Here is a 25845-nt window from a genome sequence, read left to right as displayed (position 1 = left end):
CACTTTCCACACAGGAAATACTCTTCCCCTCTGTAATGGGTAAAGGCACAGGGAAAATGGTAGAGTGAGGCTTACATTGCTACTTTGTAATGAATAAATAAAGGAATACAATTCCTATCATAATCTTCTTTTAAAAATTACGCCCTAATTCTGCTCCCTCCCTCCTTACTTCATTGAGAACAGCAAAGGTGTTAAAGTGCTTTGAAAATCTTTTGTGATTGGGGTTGCTTCAGTTTGAGTGCGGAGGGGGTTAGTGGAGACCTCCTCCTTTACCACTTTCCTCATGTAAGACCTTTTATGAGCTCAAAAGAAATTAGGCTTTTTAAAAAAATGAAAATAAAATATTGATCATCTCAATATGTTGGTACTGTATCTAAGATTCTGTGTTCTGTAGAATCAAGTATGGGTAGAAGGTGTTGAAACTATGGAATATTTTGTTTGTGTTGTTCATCTGTCCAGGTAAGGGAGATCTTGACAGCTCTGGGTTTGCTGCCATGCGCCAATACTAGAACTGGAAGTCTTTCAGGGGGTCAGAGGAAGCGTCTTGCCATTGCTTTGGAGCTGGTGAACAACCCACCAGTTATGTTTTTTGATGAACCTACTAGGTAACTATGATCTAAAATAAGCATGGATTGTTTTTTTCGTTTGCATTAGATAATGTATTGTTCCTGGTTGGCACCTAAAATACAAAAAAAAAAAAATGGGGCTTCCTTTTAAAGCCATTGTGTTCTATGTGAGAAGTATACCTTCCTAAGAATGTGGGTCATTTTTCGATGAGAAAATAGATTTTTTTCCCCCATGATCCTTATTTTAACTCAGATTTTGTGGGTACACATGTGTGTGTGGATTTGATAATGGAGTGGAGTGTTCATGTCTTGTCCTTCCCATTCAGTTCAGCGCAGGTAGTTATGAGGTCTGTAGTCCCTAATACTTTTGTTGCTGATTTACTGTGGGAGTGAGAGCCAGTGGCAACCCCCCCATATTTTGCATATGTTGTTTGGTTCCTTAAGAGCTATCCTTGATCATGTGCCCTGTGTGTGCCCCGGAGATACTTGTGCTCTGTGAACCACCATTTGCTGGTTGGCTCCAGCCCAAAGGATGTTTGCTTAACCTTGACCAGGGCCAGCGCTTTTTCTGCCCTGGCCCCACCCTGGTGAGATCAGGGCCCTAGGAGACCTATTACAGTTTTGAAGGGCCTGCAAAATGGAGCTGTTCCGCCAGCCTTTGATTGAGGTGGTGGGCATTCACCAGTTGGCCTACTTGATTCAGCTTTAAACTCTGTGCTGCTGTTAATAAGATCTAGCTTGGCCACAGTCCAACTGCTCCCAACTCTAGGACTGTTGAACTGTAATCTGTACAATGCCCACCTTTTTTAACTGCTGTAATTATGCTGATATTTATTTCTATATTAACTTCGTAATTTCCTGTTGTGACCTGCCCTGAGCCCTCTTATGGGAAGGGCAGGATGTAAATCAAAATAAATAAATAAAATCAGCCCACTCAAAACATCATTGTAGTCAGAAGGGATCATGTAAATGTTCTATCATCCCTTGCAAAGGGCTTCTAGCCAAGAGAGCACAATTTGACCTCAGTTTATTGGAATTTGGAAAACTGGACTCCACAGCCATATCTTTTCTAAAATGAGTAAGGCAGTTTAAAAATAAGCTCCTTTAAAAATATTGAGACCTATTATTAGCAAATGTGTAAGGTGGTAAACAACTGAAAAAAGAGAAACACATTGAGAGAACAGAAATTGTTCTGGCATAATGGAGCATGGCAAGAGCAATCTTGTTAATGGCAAGGCAAAATACGAAAAAACTGTGACAGCCAATGGTAGTGTTAAGGACCATCTGGTGGACATGCCTGATGCTCAGACACCAGTGTAATTGCATATCACCCATTCTTTTCAAGTGAATTTAGGAAGAAGTCATTACAAGTGCCTGTTAGTGTGTGGAAGCATTAGCTTGATGCAAAATTCTTTCTTCTCAGTGGCCTGGACAGTGCATCCTGCTTTCAAGTGGTATCTCTACTGAAGGCTTTAGCCCAGGGTGGCCGCTCCGTCATCTGCACTATACATCAACCCAGTGCCAAACTTTTTGAGCTCTTTGATCAGGTACCATTATGAATTTGTTTTCCCCTCCCCTTTCTCATGCCTTTATGTATAGGAATTTCTGTCACAGACTGCTTGTCCTTCCTAGGTTTCAAACTTTTCTTGGAAGTCTCCTCATACTCTGCACACAGAATTGCTAATAAGTCTTCGTAGTCAACATATATTGTAGCCCTTCCCCACCCCCTTCCTGAATAAACTTCCTGGTCATTTTTGCACTCACCTCCAGCCGGCGCGACCCCCCTCTTCACCGCGCAGGATCTGCACGGATTTCGCACTAAATGCCGCGGAGCAGCCCTTTGCGCCGGAAACTCCCGTCGCAAAAGCCGTTCAAACGGGAACTGCTGTGACTTGATGGCAAAAAAATAGTGTGCTTTTCAAAAACTGACCCCACTTCCAGAACCACTGATGGCTAAAAATCACCACAGTTTCCTGATCAATACATGTTACATGCGTTCAGCTGTGTTTCAGTGTTCTCTGATTGCACATCTTTTACCCCAGTCCATGCAATGAATAGCAAAAGCAATCAATGCTGCACTGCCTAATTCTATAACCAGCCTGGAGCAGTCTTTGGTCACGTTGTTATCATTTTTCTTTCTTTCAGCTCTATGTTTTGAGCCAAGGGCAGTGCATTTACCGTGGAAAAGTGTTAAACCTTGTCCCGTACTTGAGAGATTTGGGTTTAAGTTGTCCAACCTATCACAATCCAGCAGATTTTGGTAAGTAAAGTTGAGGAGTTTCTCGGCTTAAAAGAGCTTTACTTTTCTTGCAGCTTTTCTTGTTAATGTATGCCATCTAGTGGTAGATAGGGTTGACAAACCCTGTCCATTTTAGAATTCCTGATTTGCATGGGTTGTCGCTCATAGAACAATAATGGTGAAAGAAGCTGTATTTGCTGATTCCCTCCTCCCCCACACATATAACTTGCACAAAAGCCCTGTCTTTGTCCTGCCTGGTCTACTGTATTTTGTTGGTAGATTTCCTAAATCAGAAGCCATAGGCATCTAATCAATTTAAGTCATTTCAGCAACAGCTTTCCCTCTCCATAGAATTGGCTTTCACAGTTACATGCAAATGTGAAGAGGATACAATTGACATGTAGATGAGGGGAGTAGGGCTTTGTCCTTCAACCTCCAGGTTCTATTCAGAAGACCCAAACAACATGGAAGTTGAGAGATACTCAGAGCTTGTATGGATACAAGAATATGTAAGATTTGCACTTTGCACAAATGTCTATCCTGTAGTCTGTATTGTTTTCAGGCCACAGATCATGCATATGGCCCTGTCCTGGCATTGTAATTGCCACCCCCCACACACGTTGACTGTATTTTGTTTGCCTCTCTGTGTGGCTAATGTAGGTACAACACATGTTATTTTCTTCCCCCTGTGGTCTTTCCAGATCTTCCATGAGCACAGCAGTGATGCACTGACAGAGTTCCTGTGAAGATGCATTCCAAAATGATACCCTTTGGGGCAGTTGCAAGATATATTTAGTGCTTCAATGGTTCTAGTTCAAATGTGTATTGTGTAGCTTCATTCTTTGGGGGGACACAAATTTCCCATCCACGGATTTATGGTGCAATAGAAGCTTTATCTAAAATAGTCTAGGGCTTTTTTGACACAATTGATGTAGGCAAGTGCTTGCTACCTCAGTGGCATATTATCTTCAGGTGGTAGGAGTATGGATATAGATAGGTCGGTGGATCAGAATAATGAGTCCAGAAAAGCCAGTAATTATGTAATGCTGTACCATTTCTATCTAAGCTCAAATATATACTAAGTGCACTTGTGTACAGAAATGGTCCATTTGGGCTCTTCATAGCAATGTGACACAGTTACTGCTTTGCTTTCCATCACATGGTCTTCTGATCTCACTGGTTGTAAGGTTTTGTTCTCTGTATAAGAGTAATGTTTTGTGCTTCAGATACTTGTCTCTTTCATGAACATGAAAGTGGAGTGAATAGTTCCCTTCTTTTTGCTTTGTATAGTGATGGAGGTTGCTTCTGGTGAGTATGGAGACCAGAACAACCGGCTAGTGAGAGCAGTCCAAGATGGAATGTGTGACACAGATTACAAGAGAGACTCTGGAGGAGAAAGTGAACTTAATCCCTTCCTGTGGCACAGACCATCTGAAGAGGTATTTCAGATGAAAATGATTTCTGAAATGGGAAATAAATTGGTAAAAATAAACTGAGATAGAGTCCCCCAAATAGCTTCTCCTGGGATGATGCCACTGAAGTCAATTAGCAGTTCATGAATAAATTACGGTATGTATCACTGTTGGTGTTGAGGCACAGGCTACCAAGACTCTGCAGGGGTGGGGAATCTTTTCAGATAATTTCCCCATATAGCCTGATTGATCCATTGGTTTTCAGATGGCATTAGATAATTTTTTCTGCTGATATGGTAAGTTCTTCTGACTACTGAAATGAAGAAATGACTTGGGCAACTGACACAATCATTCCTAGGCATGTCTCTCAGATCTAAGAGCTCAAGAAGCCTTGTGGTTTGCTGAGGGGCTATGGGCTATGGACAATGAAGAGACAAGTGTGACACTAGTGCAGGGCTGTCCAACTGCCAAATCAGGCCCCTGGAGGGCTCCTATCAGGCCTGCGAGCAACTCACTGTCATGTGCTTCCTTCTCCCTCTCTTGCTTCCTTCTACATCACAATTTGCTTTGCCAGGCTTGTTCAATCACACAGGCACTACAGATCAAAACCTTTATTTTCTCCATTGGGTAAGGTTTCACCCTTGGAGAGGAAGGGAGGGGAAGGAGAGCATGCTTTGCCAGGATCTCTCAATCACACAGAGCTTACTGAGCCAAGCCTCTCTTCCTTCTCTTGGCTGAGTCTCCTCCACCCCCTCATTCCCTGGGGAGGGAGGGAAAGAGCAAGAGTTTCCTTTGCCCAGTTCCCTTGATTGCAGGGAGAAATAAAAAGCAACTTTTATTCAAGGTATGAGCTTTTTACCTTGCTGCAGAGAGAGAGAGAGAGAGTTTTGTTGGCTCATTATGCAAAGGCTTTCTTGGGTGCAACTGGTTTGCATCCCCCTTTCACTGTATTCATGCTCTCATGATGCAGTCTTTCTCAGCAGGAAAGTAATGTGAGTTATGAAGAATAACAACAAGCCCATGAGGTGGATTAGGCTGAGCATGTGTATTTGTCTGTTTCCTTTATAAAGTTTATAGCTACCCTATCGGGCATTATATTTTATGACACATATGGCCTGGCCCAAAAAGGTCACATTTATGTCTGATCTGGCCCTCGTAACAAATTAATTCGACACCCCTGCGCTAGAGAAATCAAGCATGACCTATAGCTTATTTTAATGACTAGTCCATATTTCTCTGCCATCATTATATCCTTACAATAGAGACCTGAGGAACTGTTTTGGGTTGTCAAGGGCCCGTTGGGTTCTGGCCTACTGGAGGAGGTGGACTGTCTACAGCCTACTGTGATCAGTTTACTAAATACTTTGTAAATAAAATCTCTCACATCCAATCTGACTTGGACTGTATAATGGCAGTAACAGGATCAGATGGTCCCAGAGTGCCAGTTTGTCCAGTTGTATTGGGTACTTTTTAGCTTGTCCAGTTTGAGGATGTGAATAAGATTCTTGGTAGTTTGAGCCTGACCACCTGCTTGTATGATCCTTGCCTGGCAGCTTAACTCTCCTACTAAAACATAGTTTTCTGTGACATCTGAACCAGGCTAGTAATGGTTAGCACACAACATAGTTTGCCTGTAGAGCAGAACTGGAAACAACAGCTTTTTGATGGGTCCAGATTCTGTTTGTGCATATGATTTTGATGTAATGACAAATGATGTCTTATAAGAAAGCAGGAAGTACAAGCAGAAATTGGATCATTCCAGTAACATCAAACATTTGCTATTACATGTAAAGTGTTTTACAGTTTATTAATCTAGCTAATCTAAAGGCTGGTCTAGGTGACACAGACATTTAGTGGAAATTTCTGGTTTTTATCTTACAAATTAGCTTATTTAAAGAGTTACTGCATGTGTTTGGTGTGTTGGTAATTTGTCACCCCAGGAACCACCTCAATAATTCTGCAGTGCTTGCCTGTGATCTTTTTGGCTAGTGTTATTTAGGACAGTTGTATTATGCTTCCACGGAAATTAGATTTTTGATATCTTCCACCACTGAATTCTGATTCCAAACTATCTGGAAGTTTGGAGACTATCTAGCCCTTTGTGTCTATGTTTCCCCTTTCCTTTTGCAACATCCTATATGACACTTGCAATGATGTGTGTGATGGCAAAAATACCAAATATTGCCTCATAACTAGGAATATGATACATTTGTCTTATTTAGACTAAGCATGAGACAAAAGAGAAACTGAAGTCAGGAATTACTGACCCTTCAAGTCAGTTTGTGGGTCAACTGGGACATGAAAAGCAGTCTCAGAGATCAACATGCAATATTTATGTCCGCTACAGCTGCCTGAAAAACAGAAGATCCTGCATTTAACTTTTTGTTTATTTATTCCCTCAGGATTCTTCATCCACAGAAGGTTGTCACAGTTTCTCAGCCAGCTGCCTTACTCAGTTTTGCATCCTATTTAAAAGAACTTTCCTCACCATAATGAGGGATTCGGTAAGGCTATTTTTAAATACTTAAAAAAAACACCAATAGCGTATTGTAGTTACCCATTTTAAAACATAGAACCACAGTATCTGTATGCTTTGCATAAAAACAGGCAGAACAAGACTTCTGTTTGTTTCCTTCAGATAATATCAGAGTGCCACTGTTAATGGAATGGAGCCTTGGGTCATCATGGTGCTTAGTTAACATGATGCTTACTTAACAAGACAAGCCCTTGCCCTGAGAACTTAGCAATCCAAAATGTTATTTCTAAAGTCTATATTTAAGTCAAATTAGTTAGATCTATTAGTTACATCTATATAACTAAAAGGTATTTTCTGGGGAAAGTTTAGCAGAGTGGAAAATGCTGGCTCTTTTCTTTTGCTATGGTCCATTTAATTGGTGGCAGTAAGAAGAGTAAGCCCTTTGGGGTAGCCTAGTATGAAGCCACATTGCTGTGCACAAATGTTCTAAAAGTCAGATTTATAACATGGTTTTATTTGTTTATTTATGATATACATTAAACTATACCATGCAGATGAAAAGCCTCTATCTACACAATATAGACAGTTTACTTTACTTACTAGACCCCCAACGGTCTCATAACAAATATGTTTTTGCCTTACATTCAGGTCCTGACACATCTACGGATCATGTCACACATTGGAATTGGACTCCTCATAGGACTGCTATATTTGGGAATTGGAAATGAAGCAAAGAAAGTTCTGAGCAATTCCGGCTTCCTCTTTTTTTCCATGTTGTTTCTTATGTTTGCTGCTCTCATGCCAACAGTGCTTACATGTGAGTAACGACAACACTTTATATAATTTATGAAGAAGGTATTTTCTAAGTGGCATGAAGCAAACAGTGCTAGAACATCATAACTCGCAGGGTGCATTACCCTTGACTTTGCCAACAACTTCAGTTGATCTGGCTTTGAAATTGGATGAGCATGTTTACTGAATAAGCATTGTAATGTTTTTTTAAACATCTCCTTTTGAAGAAGATTCACTAGTATAGTGCCATTATTCAGGGTCTACCTGTTGGTCTGAACTAGAAATAATTTACTTTTTTTGTGAGCCACTGTTTTCAGCTTCTGCTACTAGAACATTGATAGAACCACTCACAAGATTCTTACGGTCATGAAACACTTGGCCATAAACCTTGTGGGAATAACTTAGTTTATCTAATGATTTGTGTAATTTAGAGCTTGCTTTTCATATAAATGCATTCCTTGGAAAGGTTTTATAGGTGGGTAGTAAGCAGTGAATTGATTTGGTGAGGCAAGAAATGATGAGATTCTAGGCAACATCCATGCAGAGAGTGGGCTGTGGGTGACTTCAGATTTAGCCCTTGAAGACTGTGGAAGATGCAGCAAATCCACTAATTATGAGCCAGTTACTGCAGCTTTCTAAATCTGGGTTCAAATGGCAGCAGTTTAGGCATAGGAAGAGAAGGACCCTCCACACTTAATCAAGTTACCCAGTGAGTAGAATGAAGTGGACCTGGAGAGTCTGTCTTTCTACTTCCTAGGGTTGCCAGTCCCCTGATGGGGCAGGGATCCTCTATCCCCAGCTGGCATTTCCTGCCACTGTTCTAAGCAATTAAAAATGGCTGTTAGGTGATGGCAGGACATCACTTCTGGGAAAATGCAGAAGCAATGTCACACACTCTAGGAATTGGCCAAAACTCTATAAGAAAACCACAGAATTGTTGGTGATTCCTAGAATTGTTGGTGATCCCTAGAGAGCCAGTTTGGTGTAGTGGTTAAGTGTGTGGACTCTTATCTGGGAAAACCAGGTTTGATTCCCCACTCCTCCACTTGCAAATGCTGGAATGGCCTTTGGTCAGCCATAACTCTCGCAAGAGTTGTCCTTGAAAGGGCAGCTTCTGTCAGAGCTCTCTCAGCCTTACCCACCTCACAGGGTGTCTGTTGTGGGGGAAGGAGATAAAAGAAATTGTGAGCTGCTCAGATTCTGATTCAGAGAAAAGGGTGGGGTGTAAATCTATGTTCTTCTTCTAAGAAAGGTTTGGCATCTTTCCATGTTTTTCCCAAAGTGATGTCACACCACTGGCTGACAGTCCCATCCATATCCCTGCCCCTATCTTCCACTGGTTGCCAAGCCAGGCAACCCTACTGCTTCTTTACAGAGACATCTGCATGCTCTTCATGTAGCCATGCATCTCAAAAGCTTGGATTAAATGTTTTCTGCTTGATGACTACAACTGAGGAACAGTTCCTGGACAATGGCCAACACACACTTTCCAGCAGACATGTGTCAGCAATATTATAAAGAAGAATTACAATCAGTTTGTAACAATTTTCTTGTTTAACATAGTTCCTCTGGAGATGGGTGTGTTTCTTAGAGAACATCTGAATTATTGGTATAGTCTGAAGGCCTACTACTTAGCAAAAACAATGGCTGATGTCCCTTTTCAGGTAAGCATTATTTTACATTCCACACAATATTTTGTATGACCACAAGACAGATAACAGCCCTTCTGAATGCACTCTTTTTATGCATAATAGAAAGCAGTGATGAACACGTTTTTAATTATGTGCTGTTGTTGTTTCAACTTAATGGATCGCCCCATCCTGGCTAGTGTTGGGCTCTGGGCAATGTACAACACAAGAATAAAATACATTTAAATCAATAAAACCAGTTACAATAAAAAAGAAATTATAAACCTTGATGGTGTCTCATTTAAAGTGCTGTTCTTCAGATTCCCAGTCGTTACATCAGGGGCATCCCTCCAATGGGGGGCAGGAAGAAGAAGGTGCCAGCATGGCAACCATCGCTGTCCTTATGCAAAGGCTTGGTGGAACATCTCTGCCTTACAGGCCCTGCAAAACTGTAAAAGATTCCGCAGGGGCCTGATGTCTGGCAGAGCATTCCAACAAGTCGAGACCAGGACTAAAAAATTCCTGGCCCTCGTTGAGTGCAACTGGACCTCTTTAAGCCAGGGATCAACAGCAAGTTCTGACCAATGAAGTGTGACGCCCTTCCAGGGACATTGTGGAGGAGGTGGTCCCATAGATACATCACTCCCAGACCACTCAAGGCCTTAAAGGTCATAACCAGAACCTTGAATTTGACCCAATATTCAATCAGAAGCCAGTGCAGCTGGCTCAGCACAGGTAGAATATGTGCCATCCATGGCGTTCCTTTCAGGACTCACGCAACTGTATTTTGTTTTGATTTTATAATTTTTATTGATTTTAACTACAAAAAGAAGAAGCATAAGCATATATACATAAAAGGGGGGAAGGGCATATACAGGATGGGAAAAACAGAAAAAGCGAAAAGTACAAATATATCAGTTATAATTCTGCCTCCAAATAGAATACTCAATCCGTTCTACCTGCAAGTATAGAGTTCTCCATGTATTTTACCATCTTTATCTTTCATTATAAAACATTTTTACTAAACTTTTACTTCCAATGCAAGTCTAAACAATTCTTCTTCTACACAAATAAGTATAAAAAAGTCAGAGCAATCTCAACACGGAACTGGTTTGTTAGTTTAACAATATCTTCATTAATATAAACACATAAAATTCATATCTTTATCCTTAAGAAGCTAAAAAAAAACATAGTATTTTGTCTATCTCAATATAAACAGTTTCTCCTGGGAGACGTATTAAAAGCAAATCTGCCATATTACAAAATAGCTGTGCTGTCTGCCTTTTTAACAATTAATCCAACTCTTATATCCCTGTTGGTCTAGAAAAAACAACTTAATACAACCCAAAAATAAAAGTCACATACCTGTTTTTATTGAGAGTTCCATACCCAACTACCCACAAAGATAGAGACATTTCAAGAGACCCTTCTTGCTAAAAAGAAATCTATCTCCTGATTTATAACTAAATGCACCTTCTCTCTCCTTAATACAATCTGAGACCAACATCTTTATCCTTAACAGGCTAGAAATAGAACACAATAATTTATCTATCTTATTATAGACAATTTCTTCAAACAAACATATTAGAAGGAGATCTACTAATTTACAAAATAATTATGTCTACCTTCTTAACAATTATATACTAACTTGTAGGATTACCCATATCAATAGCAAACATAAAAAGCTAATATCATTATCTGTTACAGACAAGTTCACCAATTTACCAAATAATTATGCTGTCTGGCTTCTTAAAAGTTGATCTAGGTTAACTATTTTTACATATTGTTTTAGACAAGACAACTTATTATAGCCCCAAAAAAGAAAAAAGAATCTCACTTAGACTAATATCACATATCAGATTTTCGTGCAAAGTCCATATCCAGCTATCCACAAAGAGAGATCTAGTTCAGGAGGCTCTTCTTTCTGAAATATTTCCACATCATGATTTTCTGGTTAAAATGCACCTTCTTACTTCTTAATGCAGACATCTCTTTCGAAGAAAGTTGGAAAAATTCCACAGCCTTTGTTTTTCTCTACATAACTTCAGTCAGTCTCCATTTCTGGTCTTTTTTAGTTACGCCATAGGGTTCCATTTTGATTTTCTTTTGTTCATTTCCCAACGAGTCACTCTCCCATTTCAGTTCAACAGACATCACAAGGTTCTCTTTAGCACTCTGCTCATGTAGATGTGAGATTTCACTAGCTTTCAGCACAAAACCTCCCATTTGTTTCTTAACCAACTCTGTCAATAAACCAAGATCCTGCTTCAAAGAATTCAAACTGCTTAAAATCTTTTTTGTGAAAGATTTCGCTTAGCAAAGCCATTTTTCTCTGTCAGCAAACTCAGTCCATTAATTCAAGTTAAAAAGTAGCTCAGAGTCGCAGATAGTCCGTCCTTCCCAATCTCCTCCAACTGGAGTTTTGAGTGTTAGCGTATGAATTTCAATCAGACGACAAGGAGAAATCCCTCTAACAGGTGTCTCATTTTGTTCAGACCATATTGCAGCCGAATAATAGTCTCTTTAACAAATATCCAATTATAATCCGGGTCGATTTAAGTATCCATATTCAGGTTAATTCAAATTATTTCCAGTACTTAGAGATGTTCTTTAGCTTTTCGAGGCCTCATTCACAGGGAAATTGGAGGTATCGACCTCTTTCCCTTCCTTTGAACTGCCCGTTTATTGAAATGTAAAACGACCCATTAGCCATTGGCAATTGAAAGCCCACTTACTTGCTACGTAGAATTGTCATGCTTGAGGTAGAGAAGTGATAGATCAAAAGCTTATTGAAGAGAAGAGAAGCAAGCGATCGGGCGTTCACCTCTTGCTGCTGTAATGGGGATCACGATGGGGGGAGCTTTGGGGCACACAGAGAGAACAGGAAACTGCTGTTGCGCCCCTGTTTTGCTATAAAAGCCCCATGCCAAAAGGAGACCCCTTCAGGGCCTATTTGAGGGTGTCACATCCGTGGCACCCCTCCACCCGCCTGATTCGGGGGGGCGCAGGCAGGAGAACCCGTGGACCCCACTGAGATCAAGGTGACGTAGCCCAGAAAAGCCGCACCACTGTATTCTGGACCCATTGAATTACATTAGCTATACATATAATAGGCATTTCCCAACATCTCCTCTTTTTGTTATGCTCTGTTAATCTGTTATACTCTGTTATTCCACTGTTTTGTTATGCTCTGTTATTCCACTGTTAATCATGCCAAAGAAACAGAAGAATGAGGGGAGGCATATATTGATGATGGAGGGAAGTGGGAGAAACTGTGCAGATGGATCAATTGGTTCAGTTCCCAGTGGCTCCCATTGAATTTTATGGGACAAAATCTGAGTTGCTGCATCAGTTTGAGGGGGGGTGAAGATCAGTCTTCCATTCCAGACCCTTGGTAAATCAGGAGCAGGGCTAATGGCATTCTTGAGTGAACCTTGTCATTTCCCCTATATAAGTGGCAACTGATAGCAGAGCAGAAAAAAAACATGCCCAATCCTGACAATGCATAGCCTGGTCTTCACTAACAGGAAAACTGTTTAAAACAATTTTATTTAGTAACATATGGTAACAATATCTATTTCTTGCATCATTAATAACTTCTTTTTATCTATCCCATATATTACTTTCTAACCACCCCTCCCCCCGTTACTTGACCCCCGCCGGTGTTATTTACTTAAAATACTAACATTTAAAGGTACCCTTAACTAATAAAAACAAAGATTAATATTCTTCTTCCTTCTAAGACTTAATCATTATCAAAAATTATCCAATATCCTTTTATTTTCCACTCTTTTACTACATATCTTCTAAACTTTTCCCACTCCATCTTAAAAACTTCTAAGTTGTAGTCTCTTAAAATTCTTGTTAATTTGTCCATTTCGCTCCATGTCATAACTTTTACAATCCAGTCTCATTTCTCTAGTATTTTTTCTTCTTCCACAACTGCACATACAGTGTCCTAGCAGCTGAAAGCAAGTACCAGATTATAGTTCTATCTTCTTTTGGAAATTTTTCCATTTGTAATCCCAACAGAAAAGTCTCTGCAACTTTCTTAAATTTGTATCCCAAGATCCTAGAAATTTCTTGTTTAATCATCTGCAAATACTTTTTTGCTCTTTCACAAGTCTGCCACATATGGTAGAAAGAACCTTCATGTTTTTTACATTTCCAACATCTATCTGGCATCTTTTGTTCATCTTTGCCAACTTTTTAGGAGTCATATACCATCTGTACATCATTTTAAAACAGTTCTCTTTAATACTATGACACGTCGAAAGCTTTATAGAATTCTTCCACAAATATTCTCAAGTTTCCATCTGTATTTCTTTATTTACATTAATTGCCCACTTAATCATTTGAGATGTCACTCCTTCATCTTCCATAGACCATTTTAAAAGTAATTTATATAATTTTGAAATTAATTTTTCATTGTCTCCAAGCAGAACTTTTTCCATTTCTGTTTGCTCTCTTCTTATTGCTTCAGTTTTAATATCATTTTCCACCAAGCTCTTTATTTGTTGCATTTGGAACCAATCATATTTATTATTCAACTCTTCAGCAGTTTTCAATTCTATTTTGCCACTTTGTATTTTTAATAGTTGATTGTATGACAACCACTTTTCTTCACCTGTCTCAGCTGTTATTTTTATTACTTCTGCTGGCACTATCCATAACGGTTTTCTCTCATCCCCATACTTCTTATATTTCATCCAAGTATTTAGCAAATTATTTCTTATATAATGGTGAGAGAAAAAACCATCCATCTTTTCCCCCATAGTACATATAAGCGTGCCAGCCAAATTTATTCACTAACAGGAATCCTGATAGGTCAATTGTGCATACTTGTAAAAAGCCCTGCCCTCCAAGATTTTTTCAACACCTGGAGAGGCTTTTCTTTCTCTCTCTGGTAGCCCACCACCACCATCTGACCTTTGTAGGATTTGCCCACTGGAAGGGTCAGGACTCCCAGCTTCCCTTTCCAGATTTGAGGCCTTGCCTCTGTGTCTCCTGCTACCCTGGTTACCATGGGGGACTGCCTTGTGCACCCTTGGAGGAATAGCCAACTGCCTGCCCTCCCCCAATGTTCCTTTTAAAATAGTGTGTCCAAGATGGTGGAGGCCTGTGTGGTACAGAGAACTACTACCAGCATCAAAAGTTATACAGTATTCGTTAAAAAGAAAAATTTCACAAGCATACTTTTATCACAGCACCTAATTGAGCAAGGGATTCAAAAGAAATGGATAAAATGCAAGTCCTCTCTCCCTCTCTCTACACATGCCCTATCAGATGTTAGAATATAGCAGGGGTGGCCAATGGTAGCTCTCCAGATGTTTTTTGCCTACAGCTGCCATCAGCCCCAGCCATTGGCCATGCTGGCTGGGGCTGATGGGCGTTGTAGGCAAAAAACTTCTGGAGAGCTACCGTTGAGCACCCCTGGAATATAGGAGAGGCTCCTAAGGCGTAGGAAGTTACAGATCTCTACCATTACCTTGAAGCTTCCTTCTGCAGACCTCAGTTCTGTCTTCCCTGATGGACAAAGCATGAAAGAGACCTCCACTTTGCTGCAAGGAGTTTTTATCTTCCCCTTTCCCTTCCCACTAACAAGATCAGACCTGATCAGAGAAGCTTTTCTGGAAGTGTCCTGAAATTTAATTCATGGAGATATTACTGTAGCCTTTCTAGTTTAAAGTCCTCCCAATCTCTGTTCCCTGCTAGGAAAACTTGACCCACACATTATCTCTCATGCTACATCTGTTAGCCTTTGTATGAAGGTAAACTGGAAAGCAATTGGACTGACTTCTCCCCATCCAGCCTGTTATCTTCCCAGAAAGAGGGGGGGGGGACTTTTAAAACTCAGAGTGATAGTTTTGCTCATTTCAAACCTCCAAAGAAAAAATGTATTTCTTCACAGTGCTAATCTGGAAGATGCTAGAGGACTCTGACAGCTGTCCTGACTCTTATATAACACATTGCCTAATAATAGCATTGGGTGTAAGTGCAGGATAAGCAGAAGTAGCATAGCAGGAAGCTCCGTCCCATTACTAAAATAAAGTCAGACCTTGTGTTTCATTTTTGACATCAAGAATGATGCATTGATTGAAATGTGTTTGTTTTTCCTGCAGGTTATGTTTCCTGTAGCTTATTGTAGCATTGTGTACTGGATGACAGCACAACCATCCGATGCTTTGCGATTTGTCCTGTTTGCAGCATTGGGAACAATGACATCACTAGTGGCTCAGTCTTTGGGACTTTTGATTGGCGCAGCTTCTACTTCACTCCAGGTAGTGCACTTTTTAAAAGAATGAACTTCCCTGCTCCTTTTAAAAGTCATATCATATTCATGTGCTTGCTGAGCTTTGGCATGCTGGAAGAAGCTGTCAAGACTTTGAAAAGGTTGAGAGGGAGTCCCTGAGCTAGCCCAAGCACCCAGGTACAAGAAGCTTTTCAATCTATGGTCCTGAGCTTCCTGACTATTCATCCTTTCCTGATAGGGAAAATGCTCCAACCCCCTAAACATCCTGGTTGCCATCTTCTGTACTTTTCCCAGCTCCATCATGTCCTTTTTGAGATAGTGACTAGACCTGTATACAGTATGCCAAGCGAGGCATCATAATAACTAGAAATAGTAAGAGAATACTTTGAGCCAGTCACTCACTCTCTGCCTAACCTTGGGGAAGGACGGTGGCTCAGTGGTAGAGCATCTGCTTGGGAAGCAGAAGGTCCCAAGTTCAATCCCTGGCATCTCCAAAAAAGGGTCCAGGCAAATAGGTGTGAAAAACCTCAGCTTGAGACCCTGGAGAGCCGCTGCCAGTCTGAGAAGACAATACTGACTTTGATGGACCAAAGGTCTGATTCAGTATAAGGCAGCTTCATATGTTCATATGTTCATAACCTATCTTGCAGAGTTGGGATGATTAAATGTGGCGAATGGAGAGCTATATGCTTTCCTCTGAGCTTCTTGGAGGACGTGTGGAATAAAAATATGATCTGTGGAACTGTCAGATCAGCACTACTCAAAAGGCCAGCAGGAACAGGGTGAGGTTAAGACAAAATGTAGTGAATAGCAAAGCAAGAACCATCTGATGTATTATGTAGTAATTGATCCAGTAGGAAAGACTAACTGGTAAACTAGTGATGGTATGGAAGAAACCGAGAGGATTTGTGTGAGAACTATACTTGATAGGTTGGGTACTTACTTCACTGAAAGGCTAAATCTGCATCATAGAAATCCTGAGCAACTCTGAAATCTCTAACACTTCTGAGCTGCTCTTTACAAACTTGCCTTCTGTTGAGACATGCCTGCAGAGAACACGTACGTGAACTCACATGAAGCTGTCTTATACTGAATCAGACCATTAATCCATCAAGGTCAGTATTGTCCACTCAGACTAGCAGCAGCTCTCCAGAGTCTCAGGCCAAGGTCTTTCACATCACCAACTGCTTGGTTCTTTTAACTGGAGATTGTGGGGGTTGAACCTGAGACCGTCTGCATGTCAAGGAGGTTCTTTACCACTAAGTCATGACCAAAAAAAAAAAGTCCTGGAAGGAGAGGGGAGTTTTTATACTGTACTTCTAGTGCTGAACACACTGCTTTAGTGGTGGCTGAGCCCCCTGAGTTTCTGAAAAAAGGGAAACATGTTTGTGTGTTATAGCTTCTTATGATAATGCAGTTGGAAGGACATACAAGCTGCACAGTAACCATCAGATCTTCATCGTGGTTTCTGTGCAGTCCCACACATGGGTTGTGCACCAAGCCACAACTCCTTCCTTGGAGAATTCAAAAGCTTGCCTCAGGCATTTTGGCACACTCCTCCCGCTCCTGGAAACGGACACCCCCTGCGCATGCCAAAAGCGGGGGAGGAGCGACACACCCACTCAGTTTCTTCCTTACCGCCGCTTCATCAACACTCTCCTCGTTGCGCTCCATACTCTTAGTCACTCTTCGTCGCTCAGGCCTCTTCGACTCTTCAACTGGTATCGTTCCGAACCTTCTTTCTTCAGTTTGTTGCTATCTAAAAAAAAAAAAAAATCTTTCTTCAGTTTTCGGCCTTCTCCCCCTTCTCCCTCCCAACCTCCGGACGGGCTTATGAAAGGGCGTGATACTAAAATTACTTTTAAAAAGTGTCTCAGATGGGGGACTAAAATTCTTTCGACAGATGGACACTCTTTTCATTTATTTTGTTCGGGAGAGTCGCATCGTACTGATACTTGTTCCCACTGTGCCCAATTTGGCAAGCAGGCCAGGAAAAATAGGGCGGCCAGATTGAAAAGCCACCTTCTGGAATCGTTACTGCGCCCCACTATGTCTCAAGGGTCTGCAGCGGGTTCAGCTTCATCGGTAGCTTCAGTGGCTTCGGTTCCCAGGAAGCAAAAATTTGATAAGCACTCTAAGCAGTCGACTGACAATTCCTTAAAGAAATCCCATAAGTCTCGGGACCGTGTTGAGCCCCGCTCCTCGGCTTCAACTTTTACCAATACTCATCCTCAACCTTCGGCTCCGTCCTCGACTCTGACTCCTACAAGCACTCAGCCACGAGCTCCGGCGTCATCCGCCACTTCGACAGCTCCCACACCTCTGCCATCCCTCTCAAGTTCGATCTCTGCTTCTATGGGGTCTACCTTAGGAACCCTTTCAGCTATGGCCGCCATGCCTACCCTTCCAGCAGAACTCTCGGCTCCTACCAGCGTGATTTATGAAGAATGACAGGCTCCAAGACTCGAAATAGCTTCTTCAGCAGTGATTCAAATCCTTTTTAGATCGCCGTTGGTACCTAATGATCTTCCCGAAGAGATCCTCGAACCCATTCTATCCTCTCGGGTTCAAACCCCGAGTGTAACTTTTGCGATACAGAGAGTTTTCAAGACATGGCGCTCTCTCCATTCTACAGGGAAGCCTTGGCGCAAGTCTCTGACTGCTTCCAATCCAATTGTTCTCAACCGTTGTCCCCACGTCGACAGTATTTGCCATCCTACAGAGACGTTGCTGTACACACCACCCGGCACAGACGTTCACAATCTCATTCCCAACACTGACGTTCGCCTATGCTTAATCAAGCTGACTATGTACCATCTTGGTACCGTCTCTCACCTCGACTCCATCATGGATGTTGTTACAACAGCCCATCACAATCCAGATCCCCCTCTCCAGTGGATTACTATCATAGGTACCATCACCATTACTATTTGCACTCTCCATCCATTGAAGGCTACTGTCCCTCTTATCACCATGAGTCTACTCTCGGTATCATCATAGCCCAACTCGAGCCTCAGTACCTAAACAACCATTGGATGCTGGAAATGTTCCTGGACGCTTGCAAAACCAATCTGCCTTACCTGCCGATACCTCTCAGCGCGGCTTGCCCTCGCAGAACCTACCGTACCTCTTGAATGACAACCTACCACAGCTGTACCGAAAACCCCTGTCGATCAAGGTCAGGGGCGTGATCCTGCTTCAAGCACTCCACAGAGGGTCCCTGTGGACTCAGACACTGACCTATCAGATTCTTCTTCGGAGTATGCTTCAGATCCCCCCACTTCTCTGGCATCTGATGTCAGCCCCCTGCTGATTTATCACCTTCAGAGGGATCAAAGGCTTACCTGGACCTTATTTCAAATATAGCTAATGCCCTTAACATCAACTTATCAACAGACCTTCCTAAAGTCTCAGATGTTGTTCACGATCTAGTGCAAGCTGACCTGCCATCTGGAACTCACCTACCAATGCTACTCGTACACCTAGAAGGCTTGAAAGAATCCTGGGATAAACCTGCTTCAGTGTCACCAGTTCCTCGACGCTTGGATGCTTTGTACAAGATCCATGCACCAGAATCCAAATTTCTTTTCAGTCACCCACCACCGAACTCGGTCAGTGTACACTCTGCATCTAAATCCAAGCAGACAAGACACCCCGTCCCCCCCGGACAGGGAGGGAAAAAATTGAATACCTTGGGATGGACACTGTACTCTATCTCGATAGCTACGTCAAGGATGCACAACTATCTTGCTTATTTTTCTGCTTAAACTTTTAATTTGACTAACCAACTGAACTCTCTTGTTCCGTCCCTTCCTGACTCTGCCCAGAAATCTGCTGCTCAACTCCTAACCGAGCTTTCTAAGGTCAGTAAACAACAAATAAACACAGTTTGCCACGCCATTTCATGCTCTTTATGATCAATGGCTGTGGCTATCGCCATGCGCTGCCATGCATGGTTGCGCAGTACATCTTTGCAGCAGGACATCAAATACAAAGTAGAGGATTTACCCTTTGAAGGTTAGGTCTCTTCCATTTGACCACCAATGATATCCTCACCTCAGTTGTTGATGGAAGGAAGCGTGCTAAGTGCTTAGGGATGACTCAACCATCCTCTCAGCAATCCTTTAGATCCCGACCTTGGAAACCCTCCTATTGCAAACGGCCGAGATCCCCCAAACAATCAGAATATTGGAAACGTAAAGCACCGCCCACCAAACAGTTCTTTCACCAAAAACCCAGATCACAGGCCACAGGAAAGCCTACCCAACCTCCCAAGCAGTCTTTTTGACTCACCTCCTCCCACACGACTAAACCGTTACCTGCAAACATGGCAATTCATAACCTCAGACATATGGGTCCTAAACATCATACAGCATGGATACCTCATAGAGTTCCATTCACTTCCATGATTTCATCATTTCGTTTGGATGCCGCCTTCCCCTATGCTGGACTCAGAAATCCAGATTCTCTTGGACAAGGCAGCCATAGAACCTGTTCCAACTCACCTTCAAAGAACAGGTTTCTATTAAAAATATTTCCTGGTCCCAAAGAGAGACAGCAGTCTCCGCCCTATCCTGGACCTCCGACGATTGAACATGATCATCCCTCACAAATAGTTTCGCATGATAACCCTACAGTCTATCCTCCCTCTTATACCTCAAGGTGCTTGGTTTGTGTCTTTAGACCTTCAGGATGCTTATTTTCATGTGACAATCTCCCGCCACCACAGAAAGTTTCTGCGCTTTGCCGTCGGCCTCCAACATTTCCAGTTCCGTGCACTGCTATTTGGCCTATCCACGGCCCCTTGCGTTTTTACAAAATGCATGTCTGTGATCGCCGCTTACCTTCATCAACAGCAGATTTCGGTGTTCTCGTACATCGACGATTGGTTCCTGACTGCTCTATCCCGGAGTCAACTACAGAGAGACATTTCATTCACTCTTAATCTCCTCCAACATCTAGGCCTCTGTGTGAATCTACTCAAATCACATCTCGAACCGTCTCAAGAACTTCATTCATAGACACTCATCTATGCACAGTTCCTCACCTAGCGTTTCTTCCTGTAGACCGCAGTCTTCACCTAAAATCCCTAGCAATGACCATCATTGCAACTCCTACTCAGTCCGCTCTCATCATACAGCGAATGCTAGGGTTGATGGTGGCTACCACATCCGTCCTCAGATTTGCAAAACTTCAAATGCGCCCCCTTCAGCTTTGGTTTCTGTGAGCCTTTCGCCTCATCTTCAGCACCAAACGTCACTTCTGAAAGTCCCTCAACACGTTTTAGACTCTCTCGTGTGGTGGACTCTGGACACCAACATTTTTTCAGGAAATCCTTTTCTCCTGTCTTCCCCAACGGCAATAGTTACCACGGACGCCTTGAAGATGGGATGGGATGCACATTTAGAGGATCTCTCTGTACAAGGTGTATGGTCCATCAAGGAAAGTGCACTACACATCAACTGTTTAGAACTCATAGCAGTAGACCAAGCCCTGAAGTTGTTCCTCTCATCTGTCAGAAGCGCACATGTTCAAGTCACTTCCAACAACCTCACGAAGGTCTTTTACATCAACAAGCAGGGAGGGACAGCATCTGCCACTTTGTGCAAGCTAGCCAGATCTCTCTGGACATGGTGCATAGAGCAAAACATCTTCCTGACTGCTGTTCATCTACCTGGTGTCAAAAATGTTTGGGCAGACACCCTGAGCAGATCCCTCACAAACAATCACGAGTGGTCTCTGTCTCTCAGATACCTTCATCCAGTATTTCAGAGGTTCGGGACCCCCCAAGTAGATGTCTTTGCTTCCCCTTCCAATGCGAAGTGCAGGATTTTCTACAGCAGGGGGCGTCTAATGCGTCATTCTCTAGGGGATGCCTTTCTCCACAAATGGAGCGGACACTTGCACTACATTTTTTCTTCCGTACCTCTGATCACCAGAATGCTGCAAAAGATTGCTCTCGACCAGACCAACTGCATTCTGATATTTCATGGTGGCCCCGCCAACCATGGTTCACCAGACTGATGCTTCTTTCACACAACACTCATTCGCAGTTTCCCCCACAGAAGGACTTGCTCTCCCAACAGAGGGGGAAAATACTTCACCACGACCCAGCCATACTCAAGCTTATAGCATGGAGGATCCACTTCTAACACTCCCACCACCGGTTAAAGACGTTATCACTAATGCTAGAAAGCTGTCTACTTGCCGCTCATACCACTATAAATGGAAACACTTCTCTATTTATGCAACTCAGCATCATTTTTCGCCTGTTTCTGCTTCAATTTCTGATATCCTGACATATATTTTAACTCTCCATGATTCGGGTCTCAGTTTCTCTTTACTGAAGGTCCACCTCTCAGCATTATCAGCTTATCATTTGCCAATTGATGGTTGGATGGTGTTTTCAAACTCCATCACCAAGTCCTTCCTTAAGGGACTGCTACACATGAATCCACCTGTAAGAACTCTCTTGCCATCTCTGGTTCTATCACAACTTATGCAACCTCTATTCAAACCGATGGCCTCGATTTCCCTTCAACTCCTGTTATGGAAAATGGCGCTCCTGGTAGCCCCGACGTCCGGTAAACGGGCTAGTGATATCTGCACTTTCCAAGCAGATCCACCTTTTACGATTTTTCACCGGGACAAAGCTGTTTTGCATCCCAATCCCTCTTTCCTTCCAAAGGTTATTTCTGTGTTTCATCTCTCAGGCTCCACTGTTCTTCCCTCCTTTCAAAATCCGAAGGACGATGGCCAAAAAACCCTCCACAACCTGGACGTTAGAAGGGCATTGGCCTTTTACCTGGGCAGAACATGCCCTTTCCGTAGGGACCCCAACCTCTTTGTCACTTACGGAAAGCCTAGACAAGGCGTGAAAATCTCAACACAAAGACTTTTGAAATGGGTCTCATCGGCAATTTCATTGTGTTACGAATTGCTCAAACAGCCCTTACCTGCACCGCCAAGAGCTCACGAGAGCTGTGGCCACATCGTCCGCTCTTCTCCACGGTGCATCCTTAGAGGACGTCTGTGCAGCTGCTGTGTGGTCCTCTCCCTCTACCTTCATCTTGCACTATGCACTGGACATCCATGCAAGACGAGATGCGTCTTTTGGCCAGGCTGTTCTCCATTCAATCTTCCATTGAGAACTCTTCCAGGTGGGTGCCTGCAGGTACAGTATATTTGATGTTACTCATGCCAGCACCCTCCATCCTACTGTAATATACTGCTTGCTAGTCACCCATGTGTGGGACTGCACAGAGACCACGACGAAGATAAACAGGTTGCTTACCTGTAACTTATGATCTTCGAGTGGTCATCTGTACAGTCACACACGCCCATCCAGCCTTCCCCGCTGCTGGCAGTTCCTCTTATTACCTATGGTGCAATTCCAAAACTTTTGTCCGTAGCTAGAAGAAACTGAATGGGTGCATCGCTCCTCCCCTGTTTTGGGCATGCGCAGGGGGTGTCCGTTTCCCGGAGCTCGCCTGAGGTGAGCTTTTGAATTCTCCGAGGAAGGAGTCATGGCTTGGCGCGCAACCCATGTGTGTGACTGCATAGATGACCACTTGAAGATCGTAAGTTACAGGTAAGCAACCTGTTTTTTGTGGTGCAGTCTTAAAAGCAGAAGATACAATTTATCACTTGCAGAATGTTTTCTAAGGTCTACTGCAGTAACTGAAAATGCTTTAAAACAAGGAGTATACAGAAGTATTTACAGCAAATGCAAAAGGCCTTTTAGCAGGGATAATTATGACAAATTATAATACAATTTTCCACTACTAGTGTATTTGTTTTTTGTTTGTTTTGCTTAGGTGGCAACATTTGTAGGTCCTGTTACAGCGATCCCAGTTCTCCTCTTCTCAGGATTCTTCGTCAGCTTTGATACCATTCCAGCATACCTCCAGTGGATGTCTTACATCTCATATGTCAGGTATACTTCAATAATACCTGATGCTTCTCCATTTGTGCCAAGTTTCTGAAATTGAAAAATGCCTCCTTTGGGGACCCTTTTTAAAAGTGGAAGAAGTTTTTAGACAAGAAATATACACATTTGGCAAGCACCTTGAGGCATCTATTGATGAAAGGAGTTTGTCTAAGCCAGCCACTTACTGGCTGTACACTAAGGGGGCATGGAGAGGCTGCTCTTGTTGCAATTCAATGCAGAAAATAAAGACAGTGCCAGAAAATATTGGTTTTTTAAAAAGTCCTTCTGTGAGCAGAAAAAGCTGCACACAGGATGGCACCTTTGGATCTCTCTCAGCAAGCCACACATAAGAAAGTATGAGAATGATTTGATGTTACAGAGATCATATATATGAGCCTGTTTGATTAATTAGATGTCATATAATATTTGGGCCTTAAAAACCTGGGTTCATAGCTCGGTTCATCACAGACTCTCTGAAAGCCCTTGAGTATGTCACCTGTGTTGCATCTTAAAATTGAGATTTCAGCTATTTGCATGCAGAAGATTTAAGTTAAAGGATCTCAGCAGCTTAAGTTAAAGGATCTCAGGAAGCAAGGTCCTTAAGTTAAAGGATCTCAGGAAGCAAGGCTGAGACAGACCCACTTCTGCCTGACACCCCAGAGAAGTAATACCAATTAGAATAGGCAGTACTGAGCTATTTAGATCAATGAAATAATTTGGTGAAGGCAACTTCTGATATTTATATGTAAATGAATTGAATATATGAAGCTGCCTTATACTGAATCAGACCCTTGGTCCATCAAAGTCAGTATTGTCTTCTCAGACTGGCAGCGGCTCTCCAGGGTCTCAAGCTGAGGTTTTTCACACCTATTTGCCTGGACCCTTTTTTGGAGATGCCGGGGATTGAACCTGGGACCTTCTGCTTCCCAAGCAGATGCTCTACCACTGAGCCACCGTCCCTCCCCAAAGAACATATGAAGCTGCCTTATACTGAATCAGACCCTTGGTCCATCAAAGTCAGTATTGTCTTCTCAGACTGGCAGCAGCTCTCCAGGGTCTCAAGCTGAGGTTTTTCACACCTATTTGCCTGGACCCTTTTTTGGAGATGCCGGGGATTGAACCTGGGACTTTCTGCTTCCCAAGCAGATGCTCTACCACTGAGCCACCATCCCTCCCATAATGATGGTAATGCCCTCAATTTGCAGAGTTTTGACCTGAATTCAGGCTCATCACCTGTTCCCATCAACGTGTGATTGGTAATCTAAAAATCTCAGATAAATCTCAGATAAATAAAAAAAAATGCTACCTATTGTTTCTGTGCCGTGGGGTGTATTTTTGGGGGGTGGGGTATTAATCTGCATAGCACCTGTTTGCTTATGGAGCCTTCTTTTGCATTTGAATAGCTCTTATCTAATTGGACATTGAATAATATTTATTTAGAGTTCTGAGTGATGTAAATATAATTAACATTCCCTAACATGAAAGCAGCAGTGAATTCAAGATGTATAATATATGCCCTGGTCTGTTTTGATTTTACATAATACCCTTCTCTCTCTAGGTATGGGTTTGAGGGTGTTATTCTTTCCATCTATGGGTTGGATCGTGAAGATCTCCACTGCGATGAAGAAATTTGCCACTTTCAAAAATCAAAGGATATCCTTCGAGAGCTGGATGTAGAAAATGCAAAACTTTACCTGGATTTCATTGTGCTTGGCATTTTCTTCATAGCCCTACGCCTTGTTGCCTACTTTGTCCTCAGATACAAAATCCGAGCAGAGAGGTAGAAAGAAAACGTATGTATTGATCGCATAGGGAGAACACTATTCATGCAGTTGTGGACGGTATTTATTGCCTGATGGTGGCAGACAAGTTTCCAGACCCCAAATGGGTTTGTGATCTAGCCTGTATAAAACCAATTGGATCAGTGGATGCCTAGTTATGGTAATCAGTTCAGTTGGGTTAGGTCAACGTTTTGTTATACTGCCTGGCTTTATCTAGGAAGAAGAACTAGAAGGGAATTTTGAAGTGCAGAATGTCAGTACTGATCACAGGAACTTTCTTTCATGAAAACTGTTTCTTGGAAGGTCGCTGTAGTCCTGACTGTGCAAGTTACCTGAAATCCTCCATGAAAGCAGAAATCCACAAATTCTCAAACTAACAAAATAATTCTAATTAATGGATTTTTAAAAGAATACAGGTAATTTGGTTCTTCTTTACATGCAGAGCTCTGCAGCTTTATTCTTATGAGCTGGTTTTATACTCCCAAAATTGTAATATGAAGATAAAATGACATTCCTAGTAAGAGCTGTAAAGGAATTCCAGAGCACGGAAAATATCTCTGAGTTGTCTGTATGGAATTCCTTATAGCATTCTGTGTTTGCAATATCCTTTAGTTTTCCTGTGATATTTGAAAGCTTTTATTATCCAAATTAACTACCTCCCATGAATGCAGAAGCTAGGAATTCCAGTTCTGAAAATACAGAATCATATTTCAAATCACATTTGAAAGTTTTAAGGAATATTTTAAAGGACTGTCAGTGGTTCACTGT

The 25845-nt window shown here is 42.2% G+C and overlaps 1 protein-coding gene across 1 annotated transcript in view; it reads left to right on the top strand.

Annotated features, from left to right (window-relative positions):
• ABCG1 (ATP binding cassette subfamily G member 1) overlaps positions 1 to 25319 on the top strand; it is a 96681-nt gene extending 71362 nt beyond the window's left edge. Inside the window, exons 6-15 of the mRNA XM_060234218.1 lie at positions 460 to 605; positions 1990 to 2113; positions 2712 to 2826; positions 4096 to 4244; positions 6620 to 6721; positions 7342 to 7510; positions 9049 to 9149; positions 15236 to 15394; positions 23184 to 23302; positions 24855 to 25319. Of these exons, the coding sequence (XP_060090201.1) occupies positions 460 to 605; positions 1990 to 2113; positions 2712 to 2826; positions 4096 to 4244; positions 6620 to 6721; positions 7342 to 7510; positions 9049 to 9149; positions 15236 to 15394; positions 23184 to 23302; positions 24855 to 25080 (1410 nt within the window). The 3' untranslated portion in view covers positions 25081 to 25319. The remainder of the gene's footprint in view (positions 1 to 459; positions 606 to 1989; positions 2114 to 2711; positions 2827 to 4095; positions 4245 to 6619; positions 6722 to 7341; positions 7511 to 9048; positions 9150 to 15235; positions 15395 to 23183; positions 23303 to 24854) is intronic.
• The last annotated feature ends 526 nt before the right edge of the window (positions 25320 to 25845 follow it).

Source organism: Heteronotia binoei, chromosome 3, assembly GCF_032191835.1.
Source record: "Heteronotia binoei isolate CCM8104 ecotype False Entrance Well chromosome 3, APGP_CSIRO_Hbin_v1, whole genome shotgun sequence".
Taxonomy (NCBI): Eukaryota; Metazoa; Chordata; class Lepidosauria; order Squamata; family Gekkonidae; genus Heteronotia; species Heteronotia binoei.
This window is presented reverse-complemented; position numbering and strand designations above follow the sequence as displayed.